Consider the following 19,585-nt stretch of genomic DNA (forward strand, 5'->3'; position numbering starts at 1 on the left):
TCCTAAAACTGAAACCCAATAAGCTCAGGAGAGTCAAGGACATGACGACCTAAGGAACAAATCGAAAGAAATGCCTCACACCAGACTTCAGGAATTAAGGATGAGACTATGTGGCCAAAAAAAAAAAAAAAAATCACTGTTTGAAAAAATTAATTTTCTACAAAATATTTTTGTGCTTATAGACAGAAGAAAAAGGATATAAATTTAGGAAATGGTATATAACACTATTTCCTGGGACAGGTTGAGTCTAGTGTCATTTTTCTAGTCAATAAAAATAATGGCCATTGAAAGCGCCTTTCTTAATTCCATGTCTTAAACTCCAACACAATCTGCATAATACTATTTTTAGTGAACAGTTCCGATTTATAGGCTTGTCCCATAGGGGGCAGCATGGTGCAGCACAAAGAGCCTGGGCTTAGCAATCAGAGGCCTGTATTCAAATTCCAATTTTGTTTTACTAGCTGAGTGCACTTGGACAGATTGCTACATTTAAGTATTAATTTCCATACATGTAAAATCAGAACAGTAATGCCCTCACCTTGAGGAGTCATTTGTGAGTAAAACTATCAAAGGATACATGAAAGGTAACTGTAAGTATATTATAAATATCATATTTTTATGTTATCATCTTCATGTAAAACCCTTAATAGGGATATGTGCCTTTCCTATAAGCAGCTCTGTGTATGCTGCTGTTTTAAAAATCTCAGTCTCTAAAAGTAAAAACTTGGCAAGTGTGGAAGGACATGGGAAGCAGCTAAGTTTTATTACCAAAGACGTCAATGACTTACAAACTAATTCTACAAAATAATTATTTCAGTAGAGTTTCTAGAGTGTTTTGTACTGCTTTGCTTTGCTTTACTCACTTGCACTGGCCTTGGGGATACAAATCAAATATCATTTGTGCCATAAACTGATCTAATGGAAGATTTAAATAGGCTGACCAAAAAAAGAAAAAATTAAAAAAAAAAAAAAAAAAGAAAGAAGGAAAGAAAGAAAGAAAGAAAGAAACAACTCTGTAACTGCCTAGGATTACAAAGGAGATTGGTGGCATTAACCCATATGCTCTTAAGATCAAAGCAGGAGGTGGCAGAAACCGGGACTGAGCAAGCAGAAGATGTGCAGCAGAGGGAACGAGAGTGATGTGGGCAGAGGAAGTGGATTGTACTGAGCTGTACTTCAGTAACTGCAGTCAGTCCAGCTAGCAGTCAGGATGCTTGCTGCCCATTCTTTATGTCCGTATAAAAATACACATTGGTTGTCTAACATGTGCCAGACACTGTTTTGAGTAACCAGAAGATAATGAAAAAGTCTTGACTCCTATGGAGATTAGTCTAGAAGGATTGGCAAGGAAAATAGAAATAGAATAGCAGACCATTAAAACTCCAGTGTATGATACAAAACAACCATGATGAGGGCAGATAGAAGACGGTGAATTCTAGGATGCTCAGCGGAGGCCCACCTGAGACAGTGACATCTTAACCAACCACACGACAAGACAAAAATCTGGAATCGGAGTTTCCTAAGCAGCAAAATAGCAAAAGGCTTCAAGGTGGGATGGAAGGAAGGTGGAGTGCCTGGGCCAGATTGGTGAAAGGATGAGTAGTAAGAGATGGGGTGGTCCCTGGGGAGCCATCCCAGGTAGGATGCTGAAGGTCCCACCTCCAAGTTTAGATTTTCTCAGCTTGTGACAGAAAGGCACTAGAAACCATAAGCAAGACTCAATGGGATCTGAATTTCTCTTAAAATTAAATCTCACCATTATATAGAGAAAACATTCAGAGAAAATATAAAAAGCAGGGAGTTTAGGAAGCTAATAAAACAGAAACTAAATTCTCTAGATTGGATGCTTTAGGGTTTCATGATGCGTATGCTATTTACAAAAAAAAAAGGAAAATAGAAAAGCAAAAGAGAGAGACTAGAGGAAAAATAAGCTTCAGTAGCTGGCTGTATTAAATATAAATGGCTTTGAATGTTTCCACAAAAATAAACATTCAGGAAAAAAACACAAAGTAGAGATGTCTACCACTCTGAAAAGATAATTGTAATAATAATAATAGACTTAAGATGCCGTTGGCACATGGATCATGTCTGAAACTATAAAAATGCATGAGATTCCCTAGAAAGGATATATAAAACATGGAGAGAAACCCTATGGAAGGCGCCCATGGCATGAATCAACAAGATGTCTTAGATTAACCAGGGACAAGAGATTTAAAAGAAAAACAAAACAGAAAACCATAAGCAGATCAAAGGATGGAGAAAAGATAAATAAAACCACTGCACACTTTCTGTTCTTTTGCTTCTCTCTCTCTCTCTCTGTCTCTCTCTCTCTCTCTGTCTCTCTCTCTCTGTCTCTCTCTCTCTCTCTCTCGGTTGTTTTTGTTTGTTTGTTTGGTTGGTTTTTTTTGTTTGTTTTTCGAGACAGGGCTTCTCTATATAGCCTTGGCTCTCCTGGAACTCACTCTGTAGACCAGGCTGGCCTCGAACTCAGAAATCTGCCTGCCTCTGCCTCCCAGTGCTGGGATTAAAGGCATGTGCCACAACTGCCTGGCTGCTTTTTTCAACAAGGAAGTCATCAATAGCCTTGACCAAAACCGTTTGTGAAGAAAAAGAGGAAGACACATCACTAGACTGGGAGTAAATGGGAGGGAACAATGAAGGACCAGAAAGACACACTCTAAAGTCTTGGCTGTGAAAGAGAAGACGAAAGAAAGGCAGCAAGTACCAGAGACATGTAAGACTAGCAGCCACTTGTGAGGCAGAAAAAACATACTCTCCAACCTTCCTCAGTTTATACAATCCCACAAACAGATTTTCAATTCTATTTCCACCTTCGTGGCTCATCTGCTCTCTCTGCTCACAGAATTTTCCCAGTGTTTAATCTTCTAGCCACAGGGTCCCAAGTGAGCTCCTCCTAGACTGTATGAGGGTGGCCTCCTCTATGCCCTAGAAATGCCAGACTCTCACGTTGGCCTAAGGATGGATTACACACACTCCCTGCTGGGAGGATCTGCCCAATTGCGTTTGGATTTTATTATTAACTGAAAATGTGAGTGATCATCATTCTGTTTCTTAAAGCATAATTCTCCCTTGGGTCCATTTATTTCTCTGAAGCCAAAATTCCTTGGGCTGAGAAACACAGAGACATGGAAATCAGCAAACGGCAAATAGAACCTATTGACAAGAACACACTGTGGAGCATAAGGGAGAAACACTGTCCTATCTCCTCTTCACAGAAAAAAAAAAAAAAAAAAAAAAAAACCATGAAAGTACAGATTCCATTCAGAGCAATGGAATCTGTCTGTATCCTGTCCTCTTCATAAGTGTGACCACTTTGTGTTGTTTAGAAATCACTTGTGAATGGGAAAAACCCAACTGAGACAAACATCCATCCCACCCCCTTAACCACTCACAGCACAAAGTTCTCAGCACAATTCCATCCTACATGGGTGAACTCTCTCAACTCCTAAGGCGCGTGCTGGAAATGAGAGCCTATCACAGACATTGCCCCCAGTGCCAGCCCAAGATTCTGTCACAGAGTTGTTGAGTATGTTAGATTTGTTTGTGCAACTCTGTTTAGCATGAGAACAGGGAATAGAACTCTAACTTCGCAGTTCTGTGTGGCTTTCAAAACAGAAAGAACTCTGAGTTGATTAAAATGAAGCATCTCCCAAGGGCCCAAGGCAGAATGTTGACTCCAAGAAAAGGCAGTTCACAAGGGGAGGGAGATTTGCTCCATCCCATGGGCATTCTCTCCCACCCCTTTTCTGTGGGGACAGTGTCACAGGAAGCAATATTTTTCCCCAACACTGATTGTTTCTCCTTGTGACACACGGGTGAGGCAATGGAGGGAAGGTCAGTATTGTTTTCTTCAGATGTCTTTGAAGATCATCTCATTCTTCCAAATGTGAAACTTCCTGATAACCTTTCCTCAGAAGAGGTCAGGAACAATATGGTATAAACCAGATGGTCCCGTGGGGTACTCTTTCTCTTGGGGAATTAAAGAAATGAATACAACTACGTAAGGCTTGATGAGTCAATACATTTTTACTTATATATGATTTCAGTTCTATTAAATACATGGAAATAGATCTAGTGAGGCACATGTATGCATATACATACATATGGATAGTACTATATTCCAAATGGATATAGAATTTAGAGAAATATGACCTTATGTTTCTTTCTTTCTGTCTGACCATTAACAACACCACTACCTCCCACCTTTAAGAAAAAAAGCAATAACTTTAAACCAATGACTCTCTCCATAAATGCCTTCTTCCCATACACTCTCAAGACCCACAGCAGCTCCACTGTGCTGTTTTTGGCCTTACCCCCAGAAACCAGGAGTTGCAACACCCGTCACAACAGCAGAAAAAGCAAGCTTCCTACTCCAGCACGAATAGTATGCTTAGACCCTCATCCAGCTCCTCCCAGGTCAAGCAGAAAGGAAACTCAGATTCTCTCAATGCTGGCCTGCCCAATACCCTCCAAGGAAAAGTAGGGAGCACCACCAGGTTGGGTAACATAAGCTGGGGAAAGTGCCTACCAGGATTAATACCAGGAGCATATGGCCTAGATCTGGGGAGGGAAGCTACACTCTTCATTCTCTCCCTGGAAGAGAGGAAGTAGCAGTTGCCTAAGTCCTTAGAAACTCTCCTGGATTCCCTGGATGCATCCTGGAGACTCTCCCAGCCTGTTCTGGAAGGACTATACTTCTCCAAGTAAGAGATTCCATTACGTCTTCTAAAAAATAACTCAACAGTCATGCAAATCAAATATTAGGATTCAATCCTACCAGAATAGGGTTTCCTAAGGGCAGGATCGTGGCCTTGGTCATACCAACAAGATACTTAACTCTTCATTCTCTGGCTCTTTTACACCTCCTTCCTGGATTACTACAGTTATAACTAAGTCTCCTCTTGATTTACTTATTACCTATCATGCTATAGGAGTCATACAGTGAATTATATAATTTACTAACTCACCACTTAATCTGGTTATTAAATGCAGTGTTGAACACCATGAAGGAAAGCATTGCTCCTCCAGATCATCAAAACAATCCTCTCAACAAAATCCTGAAGTATAGTTGAATATTCATTTGCAGTCTTAAGTAATAATCTTCATCCCTCAATGATACTTATACCTTCCTTCCATAAAGTACTTAAAGTGTCTTTTAAAAAGTCTATTTAATCTGCATAATACCCATGAAGATACACAGCCTAACCATCTCTATGCTACAGACAAGGTTCAGACAAGCTAGGTAATTTGTTTAAAGCTGTATACACAATAAGAAACAAGACAAGCCTTTAGCCAAGATTTGTCTCATTTTTATCAACTGTTCTTTCTGCATGTGTGGGTAGACTCTTGGTTCTGATGTCACCAGTGATAGAGAGATGGTATGAGCAGTTGTTGTCGCGAATTTCTGCGGCAAACCAGGTAAATTAGAGCTTTCCAGGTTGTTTCTGGAGCACTGCTTTTCAGAGTCAATCAGCCTCACTCCTCTTTGTGCACCCAGATTTCCACACGCGTTCATTTTCACTGGAGCTCAGTGTACTTTCCACACAGAAGGCTAATGCAAGGATGAAGCACAGTCTGATGATGGGGAGAGCCCCGTGCTCTGACCAATGCCCATGTTCCAATTAGAGGACGTGGGACATGCAGAAGACACGACGTACCCTTTTGCTTACCTTGTTCCTCTCATTCCTTCACTGACTGAAGTTAAAACTTGACTAAACAGAGATAAGGAAGACAGTGTGCATGCCCTCTATAGAGTCTACAGTCCAAAGAAGGAGAGAAATACAAGAGAGTGGATTGTTTAAAATGAAACTTGGTAAGTGCAGTAACACGGACATAAATAAAATCTTCTGAAAGCTGAGAGAACTGAGCAACTAATGCCACCTAGGAAAGCTGGTATGGACCCTCCTTAGAGACCAGATCTTCAAATATGGCCCACCAACAATTCACATCGGCTTCTCTGAAGTTACGTTCTCTAATCCTTGGTCTTCTCTAAACAATAACTTCTATTTGCAAACTCAGAAGCTGGAGAGGTGGCTCAGAAGCACTTGGTTCTCTTGCAGAGAACCAGAGTTCAGTTCCCAGCACCCACATAAGCTGGCTCACAACCTAAACCTCCAGTTCCAGAGGATCCAATGCCCTTTTCTATCCTCAACTGGCACCTGCATGTGCATACACACACACACACAATCTCTTTACATTTATCCATCTTCTTTCTTAATCATTTGTCTCTGAGAACAATGTATTCTTCTGTTTCTGAGAGCACTACACCAACGTGATTCTTACAACCCTGACCTACCCACCTTGTGTAGTCAACAGCCTCACACACGCACATGTACCTCCCCTCAACCTCTCTACCACAAAATGTTTCCATTTCGTCTCCTAGATACCCTTGCATCTCCGCAGACTCAACTGGCCCCAGATCAAATTCACCTTCCTCTCTGCTGCCCAACCTAAGCTAGGGCTGCAATATAAACTAGTTTTCCTGGTTTACCATGTCTACCTTTGCAGACATCATGAATGTTCTACTAATCGTCTGAGACACTCTTCTCTAGAATTCCCCGGATCACCAAGATCTCATGAAGATTCACGAACAGATGCAGAGAGATTCAGGCCCTGATTCAAAAGAATCTCCTTTCCAAGTCACTTGCTAGCTAAAAGCCAGTATCATTTTGTTCATGGAACTTTGTATTCTCTAGAGTTCATATATCTTGACTTATTTGTTGTCTGATTCACACCGTAGTAGATGATTTAAAGCAGAGTCTTTAACTGTCTGACGTAAACTCATGATCAATAACCATCTTAGAATGAATGGCTTTCCCACGAGCCTTCTTCCTCCATGCAAACACTGCTCCTGCTCAGCACAGTCTAAGGAAGAAACACACCGAGGAAACATACAGCCTAAACCTCACTTGCCAGCTGCCCTCTGGGCTGTCCCTTCCTCACTGTTGTTTCTACCCTACATCCCTCTTCTCATCTTGCCCATTCTTCAAAACCCTTCAGTAATTATCCATTGGCTATACAACTTGGAGCTTGCTTCGTATGTAAGCATTCCATTCTCTCTGGCTCCACCTGCTTTTCAAATTAGAGTTTCTATAACATTTAGTTTTGAAACACTTATACACACAGAATCACAAAGCACTCTTGTGTCTCCTTCCTCAACCCTCATGTTAACATTGAACACATCACTTAGACATCAGAAAAAGAAAACGGATAAAACCCACACAGCAGGTCTAGATTCCAGCTCTTACACAAATTCTCATTGTGATGTGTATGCGTCTGCACATAAGATAGCCTCATGTGTCTGGCTTGACCCAGTTCTGTCGTGTAGTTGGCAGTGGGTAACTCCCACCATGATCATGATACTCAAATGTAACCTTACAACAAAACTCTCTGTGTTAGCCTTTCATGGCCTGGCCACTCTCCCAGCCCTCCCCTTGGTGACCCACAATCTGCCCTTCATCTCTATGCTCTAGCAAAAATAATACACATATGCAATTCTTTTTTTTTAACTGATAAAAAGTATGCCATATTACTGGTGTACCACAATTTAACCATTCATTCATTGAAGGACATAATGGAAGTTTATAGTTTTTATTACCAAAAAGGTTACTATGAACATTTATACAAACAAGCCTAAATTAAAAAAAAAAAAAAAAAAAAAAAAAAAAAAAAAAAAAAAAAAACTCGTAAGTGTGCAACCTCAACCTCAGTATTGACCCTTCCATTGTGGCCTCAGGTCTCCCAAATTCCATTCCTGCTCCCCATATTCTAATTAAATGGACTTTCTTGTACTGTTTTCATTTTTCCTGTTTGTAATCCTGTCATTACAGGTATATTGATTACAAAAGCCTACCTTGAATTACTTTTAGACAGTAGATAAAGAAATAAATTAATACAGGAAAGGAATAGACGATGAGGGGAGAAAATAAATAAAAGATGGTTTATTAGCTTTATCCCAATAAAATGTTATCTCTTTTTTCCCTATAAACCTGCATCTTATGTGCTATACTCTTCTTACAAAGCCTATGCTCTACCACACTCCTATGGATGCATATAACTTGCCTCATGCTTCCACCAAAACAGTAAACTCCCTGGAAACAGTTGTTCTAGCTTCTTAGACATTTTGGGTTCACTTGAATACCAAATACAAATGTTTCACAACCTTTGGTGGATAAGTCCCCATAAGTCCATCATAAATGAAAAATAAAATAACTCAATGACTTAGTCACGGTTTGTATTCCTGCACAAAACATCATGACCAAGAAGCAAGTCGGGGAGGAAAGGGTTTATTCAGCCTACACTTCCAAATAGCTGTTCATCATCAAAGGAAATCAGGACTGGAACTCACACGGGGCAGGAACTTGGAGGCAGGAGCAGATGCAGAGGCCATGGAGGGATGCTGCTTACTGGATTGCTTCTCCTGGTTTGCTCAGCTTGCTTTCTTACAGAACCCAGGACTACCAGCCCAGGAATGGCACCACTCACAATGGGCCCTCCCACCCTTGATCACTAGTTGAGAAAATGCCTTACAGCTGGATCTCATGGAGGCATTTCTTCAAGGGAGGCTCCTTTCTCTGTGATAATTCTAGCTTGTGTCAAGTTGACACACAAAACCAGCCAGTACACTGAAATAGCATTTAATGCACCTAACATACTAGTAGGTGTGCAAGTCACCTGTAGTTAGGGTGGGAATCAAAAAACACACCATGAGTGTGATAAGCAAATAAGGGTTTGAAGAGGGGAAATAGAAAAAGTTCTAGGTAGCTAAGGAGTCTCTAACACAGAAAGTCCTGATACTGACTCCTTAACAAAATAAACTTTATCTTCGTATTTCTCAATATTCTTGTAATACCACATCTAACTTTCCACTATGAATGAACAGACTAACAGGGTAGCCTTGTGGTTTGATTTTGTTAATTCCTGTTGTATTTTATAATCAGTGAGTGACTTCTGAATGTGGACTCCCTTGCAGAAGTCTACAAGTAAACTGTTTTTTTTCTTAGTGCTTCTGTGCCTGGAAGTCTTCCTTTGACAGCATAGCATCCTCAACCACAAGATGATGCCTAGTTTTTCACTACTATAAATCATGCTGCAGTAAACAACTTCTAAACGCCTCCATGTGCACATGGTGACAATACCACAAACAGATAGCCAAAAAAAAAAAGACTTGTGAGGATAAATGATATACATATTTTTCACAGATTCTGCCAAATTTCAGCCCAAAGAGCTGAACCAGCTTAGATTTCTCATCATTATATGAGAGTTCTTGATTCCCCACACATCAATAACACACAATATTCTCTTTCTCTCTTTCCTTCTCTCTCTCGCTCCCTTCCTCCCCCCTTGCTCACTCCCTTTCCCCTCCCCCTTTTTCTTCCCCTCCCCCTCCCTCTTGCCCTCCTCCTCCCTCTCCCATGCCCCTCCCCCTCTCTGTAAATCTGATGGGGGAAACTGCCTCTTTGTTCACCTCTGCTTTACAAACTGCTATCTGAATTGAATTGAATTGAATTGAATTGAATTGAATTGAATTGAATTGAACTGAATTGAACTGAATTGAAGCATAGTAATGTGTGAGTTAGCCATTTGTATTAGTTACTCTTCCCTAGTGTTGCTCTTTATAGTTTGCTCATTTTCATTGTCTTCTGACTCACGGTCTTTTATACAAGGTGGATTCTAACTTTTTGTTACGATGCTATTATTCTTGTCTTCCCACCTACTACTTACTATCTTTGTTTATAGTCATTTGTTTTATAAAGCCTTAATGTCAAATTCATCAACCACTTCTTTAGAGTTCTAGGGTGTGTCTTATTTCAAAAGACCTCCCCACAAAAAATTGCCAATACATTGTTTCCTAATATTCTTGGATTTTATTATTATATTTAACCATATGGAATTTATTTCTAGGTATGGAATGTGGTAGGACTCATTTATTTTACTAAAAGGTTAGTCAATTGTTGCAGCAATCTATATTGGATAATCTATTTCACTCTCTAATTTGAAATGTTATCTTTTGTCACATTATCACAAAATTATAGCTGCTTTCAGGCTTTTTTTTTTTTATTCTACAGATCTATCCATTCATGTATATACTGACATTGTAAAGTTTGAATGACCAAAGCTCTATAGTCTGGTTCATGTGGTTAGCCATTTCTTCCCTATTGTATCTTTTTTAAGTTGATTATTTGCACAAATCTCTTCTAGAAAAAATTTGAAAACAATGTATTGAATTCTATTTTAAAATACTATGAAAACTTTTTATTAGAATTGCTTTAAATTTCCAGTGTTTTTTTTTTAAAGAAATCGACTATTCAATATATAGTGCTATGACAATTGGCTATCTGTTTAGTAAAATAAATAAGAGTCCCATTTATTCTACACTCCATATATAGAAATAAATTCCATATGGTTAAATACAGTAAACAAATCCCAGAATAATAGAAAGCAATATATCTGTAATTCTGTATGGCAAGGCCTTTCTAGACAAGACATACACTTAGAAAGAGGTGGTTGATATATTTTACATAAATAGTTTGTAAAAAATGTTTTCAGAATTAACATGTACATTATTCACCAAGTAGCTACTATGGGTTTAGCACTATGGGAAACCCAATGGACTTTAGACAGTGCTTGCCATCAAAACTGTATGACATCATTGAGAAAAATACAAACAACTACTGCATGAGATGACAAATACGGAACCAACTTTTAGCTCACTTGAGACTATTATACACACATTGAGATGGTTTCTGCCTCACTTTTTGTTGTTTCTTTCTTCTTTTGGCCCTTTTTAAAAAAAAATAAATGTCAATATACTGAATGTTTATATTTATAATCAGTGCCTTTAGTCTCCCCAAGTTAGTTTCAATATCATCATCACTTATAGATAAAGAAACTAAAGTTCAAAGAAGTAATTTTTCCAAGGTCACAGAAAGAGGTACAGGGCAGCTAAGATTTAAAACCAGATTTCTCATCTTCTTCCACCAATGTCTCCTTCCTTCCCCTTTTTAAATTGCTATTTTGTCAAATGTAAAATTTGTCTCAGAAACCAGAATAGAGAGTGAATAGCACCCAGCTTTGTTTCTCGTCCATCCTCTCTAAAGGAGATACCAGAAAATGACCATAGAATGCATGTGTGGGGAATGAAGGGATGTCTACCACAACTACTCTCCAGACCGGGCCTATCCGTTATTTTCTTTACCCTTAAACTAAGATGAGAGCCTTCTATATAATCCGCAGTCCCGTGCCCAGTAAAAATGTGCAGCTCTTGGTCCGCGTCTTAAGAATTTCAAAATGAGACCAAAGAGCAAAGTTGAGTGCCTTTCCAAGCAAGGGTTGAATCTACTTAAGCCTATGAATAAGACGGTCACTAACAGTTGTCTTCTTTCTAACATCTGCCCCTGGCTTTGCAGAGTCACAGCCCTGCTCCGATGAAGAAGGCTGCTCAGAAGTCTTCCTCCCCACAGACAGTGACTATGACTCCAGCGATGCCCTCAGCCCACGAGACCTGGACCTGGTTTACCTGTCATCACATGACATTGCCCAGCAGGCCCTCAGCGGCCTCAGTGGCAGCGCCCCAGATGTCCTACAGGTGCATGACATGAAGGCCTCCATGGTACCTGGCCAGGACCCTCAGGGCCCAGTGCAGGGTCCTGACACCGACCACTCATGTGTCGAGTTTCTCCACAGCCTGACCCTCACTGGCTTGGCACCCAAGAACCATGCCAAGATGGTGCCAGGCACACGGCCGCCGCTGGGCTTCCTGGGAAAGCGGAAGCCAGGTAAGCACCAGCACTATGGTGGCTTCAGCCGCCACCACCGCTGGCTGCGCATGCACAGCGAGACACAGTCGCTGTCACTCTCCGAAGGCGTTTACACCCAGCACCTGTCTCAGGCCTGCGGCCTGGCTGAAGATCCTCGAGAAGCAGAGGGGCCTGGACCTGTGGTGGATGGGCCCCGGGGCCTGCCTCTGGCCCACGCAGCCAGCCTCCCAGAGGAGCGGAGGAGCTGCCTCCAAGACCCAAGGCGGCCATTGCACAGAGTCTGTGTGGAACCCTATTCTGACACACTCACAGGCCAGGACACGAAGCTGTGGACCAGTTTGAGCCCTACCCCTGCAGGCCGCAGCAGCCTGCCAAGCTCCACTAGTTCAGAAATGAGTCCAGACCCCACATCTCCAGTTTCAGAAATACTAAGTAGTATGCTTTAGGGTGGCCCACACCGGCTGTCTATCAGCCCCCTACTATTCCTTGCATTTTGTCACCATAGCCCCATCTTGCCCCTCTGTGTCCTCACCTATTTCAAAGTATTGAAAGTTAAAAATCTAAAGGTTACATGTACAAGGCTTTTTTTTTCCAAAGTGGGCGACAGGAGGTAGGGTTCCCACCGGGGTCCCACCCATGTCACCCTAGAAAATGTATGGAGTCTGAGACCCATGATTCAAATCCGTAATTCCTTCAATGACACCTAAGGCTGAGATAGGTCAGCCCAACGAGGACACTTAATTCTGCAATTTTCTGGTAATATCAACCCTGGGCTGAGAGTTCTTTTGTGAGTTTGTGGTTGATGAAAGAGTTCAGCGGGTGAAAATAATAACATAGCTATTCCATCAAATCCTAACTTTCAGAAGATGCAGCCCACGTTGCATCTCAAGAGCAAAGATTCAAGTAGACTTGTGCGGGGTTTTCCCTCAGCTAAACCAGGGTATTTTAGACCGTGGGGTCCTCAGGACTCCCCAAGTCTATTCATCAGCATTTGCCTGGTTTAGTGGGTCTTGGAAAGGTTTTTTTTCTTCACTGAGTGTTACAAGGAGAACACCAGAAACAAGAGTGGAGGACGCTTCTTTTCTAGCCCTGAATAGAATAAGGCAGGAAGTAGCCTTCCTGGCACTCTCTAATCCCATTCAGTCCTGACAATGAGCAGTAAATTATTCCAGCGAGCAAGGGGATGGCTGGGTTAAGCAAGAGCCTGAATTATAGCAACGAAAAGGGGAAGAGAAAAGGACAAACGTTCCTTTTCTTTATAGCAAACTAAATGCATCCATGGTGACTGTACCATTTAGCATGGCAGTGAATGCCCACCAGATATTAAACTGACCAGTTATTGAACAAGAAAGTGTCTAGCAGGTGTGGTAAGGTAAGGATAGAGGTACATCATTCACCCCACCCCCACCCCTCATCCTCAAGACTGTTCAGGGCTGTGTGGCTTCCCTCCGCTTTCACCCTGTTCCTCACAGAATAAGTTTTCCCCCCATTGGCCACATGGGAAGTCTTTCCTTGGTAGCTCCAGCCCATAATTTACACCAAGCATGTGCTCAGTAAGGCCTGGAAATCCTGCTTTCCCCACATTGCTTCCTATCTGAATTTCTCAAAAGTGAGACACTCAACCAGAAACCGCACTGCATATTCAAGAAAGGCACAGTTCTCCTAAAGCCAAGGCCCATTCAGTCTACCGCCATTCTAAAGGGTCCTTTTCTGTATAACAGGCCTTTCAGTTAACTACTGTTCTGTTACCCAGCTCCTGACCTCGCAGACCTATGCTACTCTTGAAAGTTCATGCCAACTCTATGTTCACCATGGTGTTCTAATTCCTTCTGTTTAAAAAAAATTAACACAATTAATTATCCTGTGCAAAAGCATAGCTTTGGCCAGTGACCTGTGGTCATTGGAAAACTAAAGCTATGATCGCAGTATTTTTTTTTTAAAGAGATTTTATGTTTAATGAACTCTCAAAGAATCTTAATTAAAGTGTCTGCTGAGTGTAGTAAAAATCCCAGCACTTGGGAAGCAGAGACAGGTAAATCTCTCTGAGTTTGAGGTCAGCCTGGTCTACAAAGTGAGTTTCAGGACAGCCAGGGCTGTACCACAGAGAAACCCTGTCTTGAATAACCAAAAAAATAAATAAAATATCTAGAGTTTCTTTGTCATACCTGGGAAGATTTTAAAACTCAGTTTTCTTCTGTCTCCATGAATTCTAGAAGGAATGAGGGTATGTATTTTAAGTCTTTGGCCTTACAAATAGGTCACTTAAGGCCAGAGAGGTGGTGATTTACTGAAGGTTGTAAGAACTAACTTAATGTCAGGATTGGAACTCAAAAACCCTCCTTTCTAAAGGTACGTCACTGGAAATTGGTACATATTTTGTCAACCACTGATTTTCTAACCTGTGCTCTTTATTTCATAAAACCATTTATTTCTTTTTCCAAATTTGAATCTGTGTTCAACCTTTACCTAACAAGTTTCCAACATCTTTATTGCTGGAGAACGCACAGCTTATCAATAGACCAAGTCAACAAATTTAAAACCAAATATAGGAGAAATGGCCATTCAAATCATAGTTCCTTGTTAATAGCAAAAATGACAGAGTTGTCCGCACTTGATTTTTTACTCATTTCTAATTATAAGAAAGATCAAACACACTAAGTGCATTTGTAAGGTGAATTGCTAGAACTATCAAGAATGAAGATGTGAAGTAACTCTGATCTTGACATTCTATTGACATAAGGGATAGTCTATGGCTGTAATTAGATGGGGGACCATTAACAAGGAGTCAAAGCACAGGTCTGCCCACTTTCCTACTCTTTCGTTCAGCGAATTCTGACTTACTAAATCCAACCGCATTAAATAAAAACCTACTCATTAATATTGGGATTACTAGGTTAATTTTTCATTTTCCATAAGAAAAAGAAGCACATGCATGGAATGAATAATGTGCAGGAGATTTCAATGGATGTGCTTAACACAATTGAAAATATTATTTGCTAACAATATTCCCATATAAAATAGTTATGTTATAGCCTCAATAATTACCTTTTTTTTTTTTCCCCAAAGAAACAGGTTCACACCTGACTTCCCTTTGCAAAATTGTGAACCAACCACTTTAAATGAATGCATTGTGGGAGAAATGACTGTGTTCTCTAACTCACAGTTTTGTATTGGTTCATTTTGATGACGTATACATGGAGAACTTAGAATACCTATGATTTTTGTTGTTGTTGTTGTTGTTTTATTTTGGAGACAATGATCGTGACCTTTTATTCTTTTCAAATACAGTCTAAGAGGCTCTTGAGGAAACTTCCCTATCCAAACTCTTTTTTTCCAGTTTTTCCCAGACTCCTTTACTCATACCTGAAATATCCATCTCCCATCCTTCATGAAGATCCTTAAAAATCATGCAATGTGGCTCTCCCATATCTTTTTATGTTCTAAGCGGGACAGAGAACCAGAGAGTCAAGAGTGAAACACATTCTGAGGCCACAGAGCACTCACAATCTAAGAATTTAGCCACATACTAACCATACATCATCTCATGAATATATAGAAGAGGCAGCAGCTTGTTGCAGACAGACAGACAGACAGCATATGCCTGGCTAAAGGTTTCTGGCTACACTCCTGCTGTCTATTCATAGGGGAGCACATCCTGGAAAAATGAAACGCATTTTGTGTAAATGTAAATGCAGCCACTTCCATGGCAGAGCTATCGCATCCTCTAATTGGTGAGGGTACCTGGGACACAGTAATTAAAACCATTAACTCCAGGGAAGGGTTTATTTTAAGAAGTGGGTACTTAAAGATGAGCTCCTCTCGGTCTTAAGAACATTCACTAATGCTCAAAGCAATAATTATACTGAAGAAAATGGTTCCATTTGGTTCAAAAACTGAAGCCAGTTACAAATAATATCCTGCCAGCCCCCTTTCCTGAAGGATTCCAAAGCACTTTATGAACAGCAATGACTGAAGCCTTGTTGTATTCCCTTAAAGAGACCTTGTCTGGGAGCCACCTGGCAAACACCTCCTCCATCCTTGCCAGGAGATCATGCCAGACAAGTGAAAAAGGAGACTGACCTCTCATTCATTGTTATCCTGACATACCAACATGTACTCTGCAGAAGGTGAGCTCTGCCCTGGAAGTCAACTCTAGGACAAGAAAGTACAGCAGGAAACCTAACTCTTTTGGCATCTTCCTATTCTCCACTCTCTCTACCCAAGACATAGTTGTCGTCTCAGACAAGTGTCACTTCAAGCTGTCAGGGGTCTGCAGTGCATTTCAGAGCCACAGTTCTGTTGCATAGAAGTCACTAGTTTGAGGAAATGTCCACAATAGTGAGAGAACACTATTAGCTACGGTTTCCTAGTTTACTAAGCGTGCATCTTTGCATATCGCTTATTAAGCGATAAAATACCGATTAGAGAAGGTAGTTATGAATTAACAAGAGAACGCTCTTAGCAAGTGTATCATTTCAGAAAATCTGAATGGTCTCCCATATGATTCACTGAAGCAAATTGAGGCTTCCTTGTATATCTTTAAGGGAACTTTTAAACAAACCGTTTGGAAAGCAATGGAATCTCTACAAAAATAGTAGGGTATAGATGAGGGAGGGGAAAATATCTCTGCTGATCTCTTCTTATAAGATGTCCAAACACATGGCTCATGACTGTTAAGCTACACTTCCATGCAGCCTTACAAACAACAAGGGTAGTGTATTTAAAACCATGTTGTATAGCTTGGAAACATATTCTAAGATCTTAATTCAGAGTTTTTCTGAGGTGTTGGACTTTGCCATTAGCAAAAAGTATTTTTAGAGAAAAATCCATTGACTGTTTATGAAGCACTGATTTTTGCCACATTTCAGGTCTCTGCTTTTCCTGCTGTACACAGTAGTCATACTTGTATTTCAACTGCATCTTCTGCTACCGTTGATGATAAATTGGCAAATGGTTCTTCAGTCGCATAATTAGTTTTGCCTAACAACTGAGTATGCAAATTTGTTTTTTTAAAAAAAAGGGGTTTTGTTTTGGTAAAGAAAGTAGAAAGCTTGTTGTTGTTTTGTTGTTATTGTTGTTGTTTTGTTGTTGTTTAAATAGTATGCAAGGTCTTTCTTTCCCAGTTGTAAACACTTTTGATTTCAACAAAAGCCAATAATTAACTTAGCAGCAAGTGTTAGGAAGCTGCTAGGTACCACTCTTTGCTTCTCTACCTTCAATCCATATGAATGTCTGACTAGACCCTCATACTAACCATTACCTAATAACTCATTTACAAAGCCAAGTCTGGAGACATTATCATTTGAATTTCTGTGTTGCTTCTTGCCTGGGGACAAATCAAATGGATGGAGATAATTCATGTATATGATCATAATCATCATTTGATGTTTGTGATGGAAAAAGAATCAGTGTGTGTGTGGGTGTGGGTGTGTGCGTGTGTGTGTGTGGGTGTGTGGGTGTGTGTGTGTGTGTTTCGTGTTGCAATGTGTGAGATGTTTCAGAGAAATAGTAATTTAGGTGATATTGTATTATGCAGTGTTTGACTGCTTCCTGCCTGATGTGTACATAGTAACCTGGCTGATTATTGGTTGTTCTTTGTCCAGAACTTATTGTATTCTATCGCTCTGTATGAAACTAAGTGTATGTTAAACTTTAGACTTCAGTACATTATCTGCACAATTTTGTGTGCTTTATACCTCTGTAAATATGCAAATGAATCCTGTGTGGCCTGTTTAATGTGACCTCCAATCTCAGAACAATGATATTTTATAGTATATACATTTGGAAACTATTTGAACTATTTGACCAGTATCCTTGGTCAAACACAATATTGGTGAAACGCATGCCTCTTTAGGAAGTAGTCAGGAATTAACAAAAATTAGAATAATTTTTAATGGCAAGTATTTTTGATAATTTCCTACCTGTTTCACTGTATTTTCAAGAAAAACAATGTCAACATAAGAAATGCTAGTTATCCATGGGAATGACTTTGTCTCATAAGCATTAAATATACTTGATGTTTTACCCCAATATTGTTGAGATCTACGTCAAGCATAAAGAAGTCAAAAGTATTTTTGATTCTTCACATGAGAATTTTTTTGATGTTTTAAAGGTAGTTTGTGAACCTTTTGTCTTCAGAGTGGAGAAATGTCAATTCAATAATAAACTAACAGAATTCTCAGTAGTTGGCTTAACCTAATGCTTTTACCATGTCTCATAGTGACAAAAAAAAAAAAATTAACCTGAGCTTTTAAAGTCTTCTCACTAAAAATTTGTAAGTTATTATTTGGGACATTGTTTTGACCAGTGTCAGCAAAGTCTACCCAGTTAGCTCTCAATTAACTGATAGCAACAGGACATTTCTCTTTCTTAATTTGTTATTGCCAAGTATTGAAAAAATACACCATCAGATTACCATGGTAAATGCTCCCATAGGGATGCAGCTTGGCTATTGGGACCTCATTGCTTCCTTTTTGTAGGCATGTTTAAACACCCCTAGTGCATTCTGCATGACCATTCTATCTCCATGAGCTCTATCTGCCCCTTCTATTTCCACACCTGCAAGGCTCCTCCCTTCTCTATGGTTCTGGCTGATATTTGACATCTCATCCATATCTAAAATGCCATAGAGATTATCTTCACTCCCAGGAGCTTGCACAAAGGTCCTCCTGAATCTCCAAGAATAGGAAACTTGCTGCTTTGTATCATATTTGTTTTAGGGTCTTTTTCTGAAATCTTTTCAACACATATTCATGCACACACACACACACACACACACACACACACACACACACACCTTTTATTAGCATGTTTGTGGTCAGCTTTTCTGACAGCCTCAGAAGGCTGGTTTTGTGATTCTGGCCAAGTGTACTGTTTTCCTGTGTAAACCATCACCTTCTAAGTAAACCACTACTTACTTTTCTTAATTCTGCCTCTAAATAAAAGCTTTGCCTTCTTTTTCAAACCAAATAGATGACACTGCTCTTTCTTCTGTGCCTACTCTTGAGGAGATACTGTGGGGTAGAATAGCCTGAAAGAACGGGGAAGATGCTTTTTGAGTTTTACTGGTTAAGAAATATGCCTCCATTGAATGTTTAACCCTTTTGATAATACTGGTCCAAGCAATTCACTCTTTCTTAATAATTAAAAAATTAAGAATTAGACAAGTTAAAACTGAGTGATGGGGCTGGAGAAATGGCTCAGTGGTTATGAGCACTGGCTCCCCTTTCAAAAGACCCAGATTCAATTTCCAGCACCAATCTGGCAGCTCACAACTGTCTGTAACTCCAGTTTCAGGGGCTCTGACACCCGCACACACATGCAGCCAAAACACTAACACGCATTGAATTAAAAATAAAGTAAATAAATAAATCATAAGAAAAAGCTGTTTATTATCTGTTTAGGGGGACTACTAGTAAGACAAGGAGATTTTTGCAACTATTTTATTTTTTATTTCAAACTTCATTGTGCATGCTCCTTCAAGTACTATCCAGCAGTCTCACCTTCTATGGCCTGTCTTATTAACCATTGTATCTGGTCATTTTGCCAGAGAAGACACTGGTGTTAGACATCAGCTAGAGGGAGTGAGGTACCAAGAGGGGTATGACACTAGGTCAGAAACTCTTAGTCAAACGTGACTTCCTATTTTGTCAGTTCCTGGCCATGGGAGGAACCCACCTCTCCCCAGGCACAGATCATAGCTTCTGTCACTAATGCCTACCTTAAAAATGGGAGACAGACTGACAAAAGCATGCAGAATGGGTTCAAGGACCTTTTCAAATGTAGTCAGGCTTGAACTCACTAAA

General features: G+C 40.1%; 1 protein-coding gene across 3 annotated transcripts in view; it reads left to right on the forward strand.

Annotated features, from left to right (window-relative positions):
- Nucleotides 1–17,964, forward strand: part of Ankfn1 (ankyrin repeat and fibronectin type III domain containing 1) — a 384,869-nt gene extending 366,905 nt beyond the window's left edge. For all 3 annotated transcript variants that reach the window (XM_076936037.1, XM_034506546.2, XM_076936038.1), the window contains exon 20: nt 11,430–17,964. In XM_076936037.1, the coding sequence (XP_076792152.1) occupies nt 11,430–12,226 (797 nt within the window). In that variant the 3' untranslated portion in view covers nt 12,227–17,964. The remainder of the gene's footprint in view (nt 1–11,429) is intronic.
- Nucleotides 17,965–19,585: the final 1,621 nt, after the last annotated feature.

This window comes from Arvicanthis niloticus, chromosome 6 (genome assembly GCF_011762505.2).
Source record: "Arvicanthis niloticus isolate mArvNil1 chromosome 6, mArvNil1.pat.X, whole genome shotgun sequence".
NCBI classification, from domain to species: Eukaryota; Metazoa; Chordata; class Mammalia; order Rodentia; family Muridae; genus Arvicanthis; species Arvicanthis niloticus.